General features: G+C 41.1%; 1 protein-coding gene across 2 annotated transcripts; it reads left to right on the top strand.

The window, feature by feature from the left end:
* Positions 1-620: 620 nt before the first annotated feature.
* Positions 621-13,810, top strand: CNIH4 (cornichon family member 4; the record flags this gene model as incomplete). Of its 2 annotated transcripts, XM_080936983.1 has the most annotated exons (5): positions 621-738; positions 3,254-3,322; positions 5,277-5,389; positions 10,918-11,058; positions 11,344-13,810. In XM_080936983.1, the coding sequence occupies exons 1-5, from the start codon at positions 670-672 to the stop codon at positions 11,369-11,371; spliced, it is 420 nt and encodes a 139-aa protein (XP_080793109.1). In that variant the 5' UTR covers positions 621-669. The 2 variants fall into 2 exon arrangements, with proteins under 2 accessions (XP_080793109.1, XP_080793110.1); XM_080936984.1 differs by lacking the exon at positions 11,344-13,810 and having other exon boundaries at positions 10,965-11,058.
* Between the last annotated feature and the right edge of the window lie 452 nt (positions 13,811-14,262).

Here is a 14,262-nt window from a genome sequence, read left to right as displayed (position 1 = left end):
TTGCTACTTTATTGCCTTATTACCCACCAGGGCACTTGTTTGCACTGTTCATTTCTGCATTTGAAGTGTACAATAGCTCTTGGTCTATAGTAGAGATGTAGTAAGAATTATTTGTCTCCCTCTAATGGGATTCTGTAAAGATATTATAATTCAGAGGAGAAAAAGCTTGTTGTATCCGAGAATCAGCAAGTAACTTAGTAAGTTCTGGAGAAACACAGGTCAGGAACTGAAGAGCAGTTCTCAGCGGCTTTGTATTAGAGATGAAAAGTTATAGAATGCAAGTGAGTAGAGAACAGACACTAAAGCAGCCATGTTTGGAGGCCTATCCCAACACTGAAGAGACCCAAGTTAAGGCCAGCCTGGGCTATAAAGCAAGATCTTACCACACAGATACAAAGCACGTTCCACAGAAACCAACAATGGTAGGCAATGAAGGATGGACAGAAAGTAAAAGAAAGAAAATTTCATACATGGTGAGTAACTTCTTAAAGTGGATACTCAATGAGGGCGAGGCCCATCTCCTTCTACACACCCTGGGCACTAGTGAACTTCATTTCCCATCATGCATCGCGTCGCGGAGGTGGGGTTTCTGGACCACAACTCCCAGCATGCTGCCTGTCCCGGCGGCGCGGCCCGGAGCTGGTTTGACGGGAGGAGCGGCGGCGGAGGATGGAGGCGGTGGTCTTCCTCTTCTCGCTCCTCGACTGTTGCGCGCTCATCTTCCTCTCTGTCTACTTCGTATCCTTGGTTGAAGCGGACCGCGGTTGCTGCTCATCCCCAGGGTTACCTCCGGGGCAGTGGGCAGGGGTGGGCCCGGCGGGCGCTGGCAGGTGTGGGGTGAGGGGGCGGTGGCGCGGGCCCTGGTCTAGAGCGGAGGAGCCGCTCTGCGCCTCTGGCGGGCCTCCTCTCCGCCTGCCCTGGGCCTCCGGGGCCCCAAGAGAATGAAGCCATTCCGGGCGTAAACGGTGGGTGGAAGACTTTGCTGCCTCCTCTGGTCCCAGGCAGCACCCTTGCCCCTTTGTCCTCGTGAGTGTCTGCGCTTCTGGGGACTCCCCACACCCAGGAGATGACTCATTCCAAGAACCAGCGATGCCCTTCCTTCACGTGCTGTTCTTGAGAGAGTTTTTGAAAGGACTTATGGCAGAAGCATCCGCAAAGTGTTTCTGGTTGCCTTAGCAGTGGGAGATCTGTAAACTCATTAACTACATGTGACTTAGTTCCCGATTTCTAAAGTTAAAAAACAACATTGTCTGTGTTAAAATTCAATATTTTTTGTACTTGTTTCTGTTACTGGTTTTAAACAGTATTTTCCAGACTAATAAATGGTGTTCATCAACCTATCACTGTAGTAGTTGGGTGGCTACAGTTCTCCCAGTCCTTGGGGATGATGGTCTTTGTTACAGCACAGTGTTGTAATACTGTAATGTAATGCACAGACCAGTTTTAAGTAATTAAATATGACTAGAAAAGTGCTTTAGAACCTTTGGCTGTTGCCCCCTTTCCTATGAAATCACGTCCTCTTTTCTGTTCGAATTTAACTTTTTGTTTGGCACTGTGCAACTTTGGAATGGCTGCATAGAGTATATTTCCCACTTTATAGTGAACTGACAGTTTGTTTTAATAGGAAGGGACAAAATTTGGAACTATGAATCTTGCCTAAAACTGTATCTTACCTGCTTCGACTTTCTTTAGGATTGTATTTATTTCCTAAATATACACAATGAGAATTTGTGTTAAACACAGCATTTCACAGTGTTGTAGGATTGTTGCAGTAATAACTTCACAGAGGGTAGGTAGAAAATGGTCAGAATACATTTCATGTAGACAGTAGGAGTGTGTGGAGTTTGAATAGTAAAGAAATATACGGGAACGGGGGACAGATAATTGCAGTCACTGTCAGAGCAAGGTGCAGGGCAGTCATGCTCATTTTGGGTAATGGGTAAAGATCAGGAGTACATGGTTGCTTTAGGTTGGAGCAAGAGATCAGGTTGGGAAGGGGGAATTAGATCAAAGAGGGGGGCTTTTTTATCCTGCAAGCAGTAGTGAGTCCCCACAAACTTTTGACATAAACACAATGGCTTTAGGTCAAGGATACACAACATAAAAATAAGGTAAAGAGATTCTACGTTGACCTGGGGGTGTGGCTCAGTGGTAGAGTGCCTCCACAGAGTGGGTAAGATGTTGGACCTGGAGTAGGGGAAATACTTTCACCTGGTGAGTACAGTTAACAATGTATCCCATTTGTAAAAAATACCAAGACTAAAAATAGCCTGCTTTTACAACAAAGTAACCATGTGAAACAGTGCATCTAGATTGGCTAGATTTTATCATTCTACAATGTGCATATTATCTCAAATCTGTTATAATGATAAAACATATAATTCTGTTAATTTAAATGCTCAAAATTTAGTAGTTTATTAGAAAGATGAATTTGTAGTGTAGTTTGAAAATGAGAAATATTGGAAGATAAACCAGTTGAGATGAGAGTATTCTGAATTTGAATATAGTGTTAATTGTGTTGGCATTGACTGATTATGAATTTGTGGGGAAAGAGGTGAGTAGGAGATACTTGATTGAACATATTTTACTTTTTTACTAAATTTTGCCTGTTTTCTTTTGAGAATGTTTATTGTATCTCATCATAGCCTTAAAATTCAAATTCCTGTGTAGCTGAGGGTGGGCTTGAACTTTTTTGTTTTTTAAGACTTACTTATTTTATTTATATGAGTACACTGTAGCAGTCTTCAGACACACCAGAAGAAGGCATCAGATCCCATTACAGATGTTTCTGAGCCACCATGTGGTTGATGGGAATTGAACTCAGGACCTCTGGAAGAGCAGTCAGTGCTCCTAACCACTGAACCATCTCTCCAGTCCCGGGCTTGAACTTCTAATCTACTCATCTCCTTCTGAGTGCTAGAATTTTTTTTCTGAAACATAAATAATCAGAAAATAGGATTCCTGAGATGACAGATGACTCAGTAAGGTAAGGCACCTGCTGTGCAAGTGTGAGGACTTAGTTCTGATCCCCAGCACTGGGGAAAGAGGAGACAGAAGGATCCCAGGGGCTGTTAGCCAGCCAGACTAATCAAACAGCAAGTTTATGTTTTAGTCAGAGTCGATGTCTCAAAAAAATAAGGTGGAAGGAAATAGAAGAAAACCGCCAATATCAACCTCTAGTGCATACATGTGCACAAACATATACCTTACAAACACCAAAATTATGTATATAATTCCTTATCTCGATTACCAGATCATTACATTGTCTGATTTAGAATGTGATTACATTAATGCTAGATCATGTTGCTCAAAATTAAACAAGGTAAGACATTTCTTTGTGAATTTTTGGTTGATGCCAATTCTTTTCATATTGTTTTATTATAGATAATTCACATTTGCATTTTTAAAAAATTCATTGTAATGTCCTAGGTAGAACTGCTATGTTTTACATTATTTTAGGTCATAAAATTATGCTAGATCTGACTGTAGATTTTCCTGGTTGTCTTGTGTGCACAGGGTTGGTTGTTCTTGTTTTCTGTGCCCATACTGCCACCCCCTGCTCATGGAAGAAATGGTCAGTCTGTTATTTGTTGAGTGAAAGACCTTCTTTGTGTGGTTTGTGGAAAGAAGTGGACTTGATCTTAGGGCCATTTTATACTTAAAGCACAAGAACTTTATATTGGCATGAATCCTCTAAGTTGGGGGGGGATTTAAGATAGATACAGGGAAAACATTTGTCCCTGACTCATTTTGAGATGAGCAGACAAAGAAGCTTTCAGGATAAAACTTTGTGTAAAACTATATTGAAGGGCACTTTTTGCTTGACTTGAAAAACAGTTCCCATGTGACATCACATCTTCAGTCTACTCGGAAAAACAGACCAGCAAGAGGTTCAAAGAGGAGTTGGTTGTTAGGCATTCCCTCACTGAAAACACCACTTCCTCATCGGTGTGGTTGCTGTGTCTGGCTTGTGCTAGTTTCTCTTTGTCTTTTCAGAGTGAGTTGTTGTCTAGCATTTGTGTCCTTATGCTCTGCTCCTGTAAGACATGTTCTTGTTGCTGAGCCTCAGAGTAGACACAGAGTATTTCCCTTGAACCTCCTCCTTCCCTCACTCCTGAATCCTTAGTGTCCTTGTGTTAATTGTCACATTTCAGCCAGGCAATGATGGTGTACACCTTCCAAACAATGGGGAAGCAGAAACAGGCAGATCTCTGAGTTGAATTCCAGGACAGCCAGGGCTGCACAGAGAAGCCCTGTCTCAAAAACAAACAAATGAGCAAACAAGAAAGAAAAAGAAGCAGAAGTGGGAGGGGGTGTGTAGGTTTTCATATATATTTTTATTTCCTTGGTTTTCTGTTTGCCTGTTACTGAGTTTTCAGACACATCTGTAAGCCCTTCAACACTATCTTCAACATGGTAAAATGTTAAGACATGTTAGTGAGTGCCTGTAATTTTAGTATTTAGGAGGCTGAGGAAAGAGTTTTGCCCTGAGGCCAGCCTGGGTTTTCCAGCAAGACCCCCTTCCACTGTTGCTCTCACAAATGAATTAGGAAAAGGTGAAAAGGCTGTATCAGTTTTTCCCCAGGGCAGACAGTTGGGAAGCACCCCTTAGGGTGCTGAGAAACAAACTCCAGTACTCTATGAGTAACAAGTGCTCCTAACCACTAAACCATTTCCCCAGCCTGCTCTTTTAAACTTTCTATTCCTATTTTGTTATTGTTCTGAGGCCAAATTTCACCAAGTAGTCCTGGCTGGCCTTGAACTTCTCATGATTCCCCGTTTTCCTTGTGCTGGGATTGCTGGCACTTACCACGCCTGGACATTCTAAAAAATGTATCTTTTGCATTGCATTTGCTTCCTCAGGATTCTGGATATGAGGAGATTTTTTTCAAAGGGTGGCTGTTACTTTAAGATTGACATTCTCATTGAAAAGGCATGTGCTTGGGTATGTGCCATGCTAATTTAGAGCAGGGGGGTTAGCCTATTGTCAAAGATGCTAGAGTAGGAAGTAACTAACACTCTGCCTTTTCCTTAGTTACTCTGAGCTGCTCAGTGAAAGAGTCTGAGCCTTTGCTTAGGGTGAAATAAAACTGAAATTTAATTGCTTTAGTTTTGAGCTGTTACCTGATGTATTTGCCTAGGGTAAGAAGTTATAGCCCTGACTGGGGTTTCTGAGTCTGAAGTAAAAACTCTCTATATAGTCATCAATTTGGCTTGAGTGTCATGTTCAGCCAGGAAAGAGGTCAGCGATATAATGCTCTGTTCTTGGATTGTAGTGGGTGATACCAGAGTTGGTTGGCCACACCATTGTCACTGTGCTGATGCTTGTGTCCTTGCACTGGTTCATCTTCCTTCTCAACTTACCTGTCGCCACATGGAATATATATAGGTAAGTATAGCCTGTTTACTGTTTTCTGACAGTTGGACGTGATGATACATGTCTCTCATCCCAGCATCTGGGAGGCTGAGTTAGGAGGAGCAAGAGTTTAAGTATAGCTTTGGCCATTTAGTGAATTTGAAGTCATCCTAGGCTACATAAAACCGAAGATAAAAGAAAATGGTTAACTGGTTCTCCCCATAAAAACATCCCAGTGATTAAATAAAGAACAACAAAATACTTTATGAAATCAGAGTGAATTATTGTTCATTTTGGTATATTGGGCAGATAGCAGTTGGTATGACTCAGTCCTGTGGTAAAGCACAAAACTCACATAAGAGTAATCTAAAGTTTAGTTATGAGGTCTAAAGACTTGGGAAATGTTTTCATTGCCCTGAATATCATTTTCTTATAAGAATAGTCAAAGTCATGAGACAATAAGGCCTTTATTTATATCTATAATACTGGACGTACATCAAACAACATTGCGTTTTAGTGCCTGCAAAGTCGATAACTTGTGTTTGGGATTTTTTTGTTTGTTTTGAGATCTTTGTTTTTCCAGTGAAGATTAACACTAAAATTTTGATCTTAAAAGGATTTTAGGAAGTAGGGAGCTAGATAGTGGTTTGGTGCACTTACTGCACAGTAATGAATGTAGGAGTTTAGATCTATCTAGCACTCAGAAGCCCAGCATCCTGCATTCCTACACAGACAGGCAGACAGACAAACACACACACACATATACGTATATAATTAAAAATTTTATAAAATGTATTAATCATTTTTCTCATGGCTGTGACCAAAATGCCTCATAGAAACAGTTTAAAGGGAGGAAAAATTGTCTTTAGCTTACCATATCAGAGTTTTCAGTTGATGGTTATTTGGACCCAAGCCCTTGCCAGGAGGTGCTTCTTTACTCCATCTCATCTGAAGGCAGAGGAAAGGGAAAATCGGAGGAACTAGGGTGAGGTTCAGCCCCAGCATAGTCCGCAGGGACACACTTCTGTGCAGGCCCCACCTGGTGCCTCACCACTTCCCAATAATGACTTCCTATTATGAGTACACTGAGGGATTAATCATTGATTGGGTCATAATTCTCACGATCTAATTGCTTTCAGAAACTTCACAGACACACTTAGAGAGGTGTGCTTTACTAATCTGGCTTCTCTTTATCTTCTATGTTGATAATCAATAATGATCCCTAGTTGGGCAGGTATGGTGGAAAGAGCCTTTAATCTCTTTCACTCAGTAGGCCTTTACAGACTGTGCTCTGAGCTGAAGGGTAGCCTAATCTACAGAACAAGTTCCATGATATCCAGGGCTACACAAAGAAACCCTGTCCTTCAAAAAACCAAACCCAAAATATCATTATCATCATCATCAACATCATCATCACCATCCCCAGGAAATTTGTTTAGAAATAGCCCTGGGAAGTCACCTATAGTCAAGCTGTTATATTTTGTTATTTAGTGAAGAACTATAGAATAATACTTACTTATTTGCTTATGTGTGTATATATGTATAGAGCTATATGTCATGTGTGTAGGTACCCTTGGAGGCCAGAAGAAAGTATTGAATCCCTGGAACTGGAGTTACAGATTGTTTTGAGCTGCCATGTGGTATTGGGAACCAAACCTGGGTTTTATGTAAGAACAGGCAATGAGCCAGTGCTCATAATCACTGAGCCATTTTTCCTGCCTTAGAATTATTTTTATGTTAATAGATTGCCCCCTCTCAGCTTTTATTTTGTTTATATTTAGTCCTTTATAAGTGCAAAACCACTCATTGCTTGATTGTTAAGTATGATGTTATAAAAATACTGTTAGAATAACAATGAGTCATATGTAGTGCACATTTTTAATCCCAGTACTTGGGATGCAGAGGCAAGCAGACCTTTGTGAGTTTGAGGCCAGCCTGGTCTATATAGAGACTTCTAGGACAGCCAGAGGGAGACAGTGAGGACCCCCTCCCCCAATCTCATACAGCAAAATGTAAGGTTAAGGAGTGGTTTTGGGTGCTCTGTGGGTAGAGGCGTTGGCTGCCAAGCTTGACAGCCTTGCTTTGATTCCTGCACTCCACATGGGAGGACAAAACTGACTTCATGCTTGCTTCTCTGGTCTCCTTAGTTTTCTCATGACAGAAGCATGATCCTGTCTCAAAAAACAAACCAATGTCTTCCTAGGACTGGCCCTAACCAGACTGTAAGAAACCTATGTTCCCAGGATGAGGTTCAGACTAGGATGTTGGTCTGTCATGAGAGAGCAATAAAAAAGTTCACAAAGGAAAACAATAAATAAAAAGAGGGTGGAATATCAGGGAAAATACCTCCATAAGGTCAGGCTGTAAACAGGCAAGCCTATAAGGCCATTTTTTTTTTTTTTCAAGTACTCTTTCATACCTGAGGTTTTATTGGTTGAGGAGCAGAGTACACAGACATTCCAATTCTTATCACACCTACCCAAACTCTGAAGAGCCATACATTGTATTCATGTATAAGGTCATTTTCTTAATTAGTGATTAATTGGGGAGGACCCAGCTCATTTTGGGTAGGTACAGCCCTGAGCTGGTGGTCCAGGGTTCCATAAGTAGTTAGGCTGAACAAGCTATGAGGAGCAAGGTTCCTGCCCTGCTTGAGTTTCTTCCCTGACTTCCTTTTTTGATGAGCTGTGATACAGAAGTATACATCAAACAAACTCTTTCCTACTGAAGTTGCTTTTGGTTATAGTGTTTCATCACAGCAGTAGTAACTCTAACTAAGATAATCAAGTTGACGTAAAAACTAGCCAGCACAGTAGATAAGAGATGTTCTTGAGTCTCTGACTCCTATCTTCTAAGTCCTGAGAAAACAGCCATACACCTGCATGCTCACTTTAAGTTACACTGGGGCCAAACCCAGTGCTCTGTGCGTGCTGGGCAAGCACTTCACCAGCTGATGCCATCTACAGTCCTAACTACTTGAGCAACATATACAGATCCTAGACAGACATATATAAAGATGTGTAAAATGTAACTTTTATTCCAGTGAACTAATATCTCCAAGGCTTACTGCCTCAGTCTGCTAACCTAAGCATAGTTCCAGAAGCTTCTAGCTTCCATAAAATTGAATCTAGGCCTAGAATGTTTATAGCCTCTGAGACTACTTACTGCTCTATAAGCTCACCCTTTCTAGCTCTTTCTGAACTCTGGCTGGATGGTTCAACTCTTGTTCTGGCTCAAACTACTTTCCAAACTGACTGATTCAGTCTGACCTATCCTGGCTTCTCCCGAATTGGTCTTCTTGGCCTCAAACTAACTATAGCAGTTTTTTTCTGATCTTCTGGCTCCTTTTCACTCTCTGGATTTGTTCTGTCTTCACCTGCAGCTTGTTCTTTCTTTCTCTGCAATCTGTACAGCTGTCCCAGTAAAGCTGCCTACTTCTTTTTCTCTGCACTGTTCTTAAGTAGACCCTTTTCCTCTCCTCGTGAGAGTTGGGCATATCCTATTCTGTCATATCTTTCTCTGATTTGTCACTTTGACTGCCCCTCAATGAGACATTACTTACAAACATGGCATTTCCTTCTACAAACTAATTATCATTTGTGATTAAAAGTTTATACTAATGATTTGTGTATATTCCATCCAGAGGGATTAAAGGTATGTGCTAAGGGCTGAGCCACATCACAACTAGAAACAGGCTTTTCCAGTAGATATACAATCTCAGGATTCACAGTGTGACCAAATACCCTGCAACAAAGCTGAGTGCATAGTCACTTTTGACTGGCCACTTAAAATGCCAAGTGATTTTCAGCTTCTATCATCACTTGATTAATTTGGGATTACAGGTGTGCCCACCACAGACGGCTGAGCTCAGCACTTTGTCCAGCTTGGGAAAGACTGTTCTGCTAAGTTATATCTCCGGCCCACGTTTTCTGTTTTTAAGCAGCAAGATGACATAAATGCTTTGAAATTTTTTTTATAAGTAGTATGTGTTGAATAGAGAAGTATTTACTAGTATTATATAGAGAAGAGCCAGGATAGTCCAAATTCAATTCAAAGAATGGAGAAAAGATTATATTGTTGTTACAGGGTTATATTAGTATGACTGAAACAGACAGCTTATAAAGGGAAGTAGAAAGAGCCAATGACAGGAGTTCAGTGGGTTATGAAAGGTGAGAGAGACAAGAACTGCATAAGAAGAAAGTTTTAAGGATTACCATGGAACTTAGAAAATAAAGGTTCTGAATTGTAAGTCTTTTTCAGACTATTTAGAGGGATTATTTGGATATTCAAGTAAAAGCACCTTCTATTCAGGTACAGATAGGCCAGTAGGATTTAGGGGACAGTTTAAGACGTGTGAAGCTCAAAGAGGCTTTTATGTTTCACAGAAATGACATTTAGAAACTGTGTAGCAAGAGTAAGGAAATCATGAAGCCTGGACATGCAAGCAGAAGGAGGTGATTCACAGAACCAGGTTCAGACATGTATATCACACATTTGGCACAGTCTGGATGATGATCATAGTTTTCCTTCTTAATTCATAGAAGCAAGTGTCCGAAAGCCAGGTATGGTGATACATGCCTGGAATTGCAGCCATCAGGAAGCTGGGAAAGGATGGTTCTCAAGTTCAAAGCTAGACTGGACTATATAATGACTTAGAAGACAGTCTGAGCCACAGAGTGGAACCCTGTCTCAAAAAAGGGGCTAGGTGGCTGGAGAGATGGCTTAGTGGTTAAGAGCATGGACTGCTCTTCCAGAGGTCCCAAGTTCAAATCCCATCAACCAACCACATGGTGGTTCACAACCATTTGTAATGAGATCTGATGCCCTCTTCTGGTATGTCTGAAGACATACCAGTGTATGTATGTATATATATATACTAAATCTTTAAAAAAAGGGGGGGGGGGCAGGGAAATTGGTCAGTGGGCAAAGTGCAAGCATGATGACTGGAATTCGGATCCCAGCGCCCACATGAATGCCAGATGGGTGTGTTGACCTGGGCCTTCTGTAATTTCTCAGTTGGAGGCAAGTTATCCCGGAAGCAAGCCTGTTATCTCAACTAGCTGAATTTTAGGGAGTTCTTGGTTTGGGCAAGAAACTTTGCTTCAGTATATAAGATGAAGAACAATGGAAGAAAACATTTGATGTCACCCTTTGTCCTCCACATGTACACACACATAAGCATACATACATACAAGCTTACCACAAAGACAAAAAAAATCCTTAGAAGTTTCTGAGAACTTTATGACATTAATTTGGCATTGGAATCTCCTTTAACTTGTATTTAATGAGAAAGAGCCAAAGAAAGACAGATGTGTTAAAGGCTCTTAGTATTTATTAAGTATTACTTCTGTATTTGTTTCAGTGGGAAGAAAATCAAATGAAAAGTCAACAGTAACTTCCAAAGGAAAACCAGATGGTAGACTTTATTATACAGCTCTATTTTGTCTGAATTTGGGGCTGCAGTACCTGGTTCACATTTGCAGGTTCATTACTATTTTGGAATTGTTTTTCAGTATTCATGCTGAGATCTGATTTCCTTTTATGTGCGTGTCCTTTGTCAGGTTCATTATGGTGCCAAGTGGTAACATGGGAGTGTTTGATCCAACAGAAATACACAACCGGGGACAGTTAAAGTCACACATGAAAGAAGCCATGATCAAGCTTGGTTTCTACCTCCTCTGTTTCTTCATGTATCTCTATAGGTAAGTTTAGAATAGTCTTCACAGCATACTGAATACCATGCCTGCTTTTGGTTCATGAGGTATTACTGTACTGGAGAATTTTGTATTAACATTGTAACACTTTCAGGAATTGTATATGAGTTTGTTGTAGCTGTGTACATTTTTCATGTCATTAAATTAGTGTTCTATGTAAGCTATAGTGGAGTTTTCTATGCCACTTATTTCTTAGCTGTTAAGGTGATTGAAATGCTTAAAACTGCCAGTGTTATTCTTTACATTAGTAATTCCAGTTTCTTCTTTCCACAGTATGATTCTAGCTTTGATAAATGACTGAAGCTGGAGAAGCCGGGTTGAAGCCAAGCTACACTACACACTGCACAACCGAGGAGCCAGAGACTACTAAAACCACCCTTAGAACCGTGACCAGAGCAGTATATATTTTGGTCTTTGAACAAAAAAAAAAAAACTATTTTTGCTGTATTTTTACCACATAAAGTATTTAAAAAACATAGAGTTTTTGTAAATTTCTGATTTCTCAACCCCAACACATAAAGGTGTTTTGTCTCCTCTGTGACTGTTTGGTAGAAGTAGGAATGTGCGTCAGCTTTGCATGCCCAAGAGATAAAGGACACACCTAGACGAGCCCTTACCACAGTGGTTCAGCACCCCTTCAGGGGTCATATGACTCTTTCACAGGGGTCACCTAAGACCATTTAAAACACAGATATTTACATTATGATTCATAACAGTAGCAAATTACAGTTATAAAGTAACAAGGTAAATAGTTTTATGGTTGGGGTGGGGGGCACAACTATAATGTGGGGAACTGTGTCAAAGGTCACAGTATTAGGAAGGTTGAGAACCTCTGCCTTAGATGAGCTGGACTGTCTGAAAAGCCAGAGCAGAAAGCAACACAGCTAATCTGGACAAATGAAGAAAGTCATGTTAATATGGCTTAAGGATCTGGGGACTTTTCATCTAAGTCTTTCAATAGAAAATGACATTTTAAAATATATTTATTTGCAGTATTTGAAACCTTATGAGCCATGTGCCGTGAAGAACAGTTAAATTTCTGCTTACAGAAAGGAAAAATAAATTTTAAAAATCACGATTTTATTAAGAGCTTTTATTTTAAAGCTTGTACCTCCGTAATCATCCCACCTCCACCCAATCACCTCAGCTCTTGCCAGACCTTATTTTTGCATTGTAGCTGTTTCATTTGTATTTGATTTCTTTAATAATATACCTTAATGGAGTTGGAGAAGTGATTTGGTAGAAGTCACTCAGAATCAGGAAACCAGTCAGTCATTGTTAAACAATAAGAACAGCCTGTGAGTGCTCACTTGGTGCAGCATTCTCCACAGCTCCTCTTCTGCACTAACCACTGTGGACTGGGAACCAGCACACGCCATTGCATGTGTGTGGCAGTACCTAGCTACTCTGGAAGCTCTTGTTCGTGATGAGAGTGAGCAGTTAACCAGACTGTGCTTCTCCTAACTTGCAGTGTAGTGTGAATCTGGCAGTCCAACCTCTTCCCTGTGGTATCATAAGCACTGATCTGTAAGGAAATATGTCTGTACATTGTGGCATAACAAACCTTGGTGGCAAAACAAAGTGTGTAGCTCCCCAAAAGATTAAGTGTTTAAATGTTGCATGTCTTACTGAGGAGTTGGTAGAAGAGCCAGGACACTGGATTCCCTGTTAGGATAGGACCTGTGGTCTGACCACACAGGAAAAAAGGATTGGGAACAGCATGCAAAGAAAACTTGGTTCCCTGGGCCTCTGTGAAGGCAGAGAAATTCTCCCTATAATAATCTTGTTTTTGCTTAAAAAAGGGCTGAGAGGCTACAACATTTGTATTTTTTATGAGTTGTTTATATTGTATGAGTTACTTTGTATTTTCTCAGACGTTTCCCTCTGGGGTACCTACTGCTCATAGCTCCTCCCTACCTTCCACTGTCCTCAGTGTTATTCAATCTTTTCACACAGACCTGCTGGGGGCTTCATAGGACTGAGACACACCTGCAGGGCTTTTGTCTAAAAATGTTTGAACTTAACCCAAACTGACAGCCAGGTAGCCAAGGTCCTTTGGGCTGTCCGTTGTCTTAAGCTGCAGAGGAAGAATGCATGAGAAAGCTGCCTTGTCTATAAAGACCCAACTTAACTCTGAAATGCTAGTTACAAATAACACCCTTTATTCCTCATACTGCTCATGTGTATCAAAGCCAGGAAAGGGGGGAGTCATTTTGGGGAGTTTTGGAGGGAGGAGGATGCTTTTATAAATGCTGAAAAAGAGAACTCGAGCGCCAGCCCTAAGTGACTATGGTTCTCATGCCTGCAATGCCACTGTACAGTGATCAGTGTTGCAGAGGAACTTTTGAGACCATGTGTTCCTGCATCTTCATCTCAGAGATGGAGCAGAAGCCTCAAAAGTCTGACCATTGGAGTTCAGCTCAGTGTCCTCTTCTGTCCTCTTCTTCCCCTGGCCAGTGCATCCTGCCATGGAGTACAGCCAAGCTGTTATGTCCTTTTCCTAGGCAGATGCTGTGTGTCTAGAGCTGAGGAAGTAAAGCCCAAGATGCAGCCCCTCTCCTCACATCTAGAAGACAATGTAGCCTGGCGGCTTCCTTCTGACCTGTTCTGACTTAAAACCTCTGGACTGTTTCCTGTGGGAGGCAATCACCACTTTCCATGTGGCATTTCTTGGATGCAAACTAGATTGTATGCTCCTAGAGGGCAGAGTCCACGCTGACATGTTTGTGTTGTCTCCTTTCTGGCGCCTAATACAGTGCCTTGCACACAGAAACAATAAATGGGTGTTGAATAACAAGTCAATCTGATCGCTCTATCGCTTCACTCTGACTTACGTCCTTTAGTTCAGAGCAGTTATGGAACATCTCCAAAGCTCACCACTATATTTATTTTTCTTCAAGGTAATGAGCTTCAGAAGTATTCTTTTTTTCTTAAATGGTTTAATTTTATTGCATTGGTGTTTTGGCTGCATGTAAGTCTGGGTGAGGGTGTCAGATCCATGCAACTGGAATTACAGACCGTTGTAAGCTCTCATATGGGTGCTGGGAATTGAACCCAGGTTCTGTGGAAGAACAGCCGGTGCTTTTAACCTCTGACTCATTTCACCAGCCCAATAGCACACTGAACATTAGAAGTACTGTAAAACCATGTGGACATATAAAAGCAACTTTTATTAATTGGGTTTACTTCTGA

This window comes from Micromys minutus, assembly GCF_963924665.1.
Source record: "Micromys minutus genome assembly, chromosome: 1".
Taxonomy (NCBI): domain Eukaryota; kingdom Metazoa; phylum Chordata; class Mammalia; order Rodentia; family Muridae; genus Micromys; species Micromys minutus.
The sequence above is the reverse complement of the archived record's forward strand: the minus strand, read 5'-3'. Positions and strand labels throughout refer to the sequence as shown.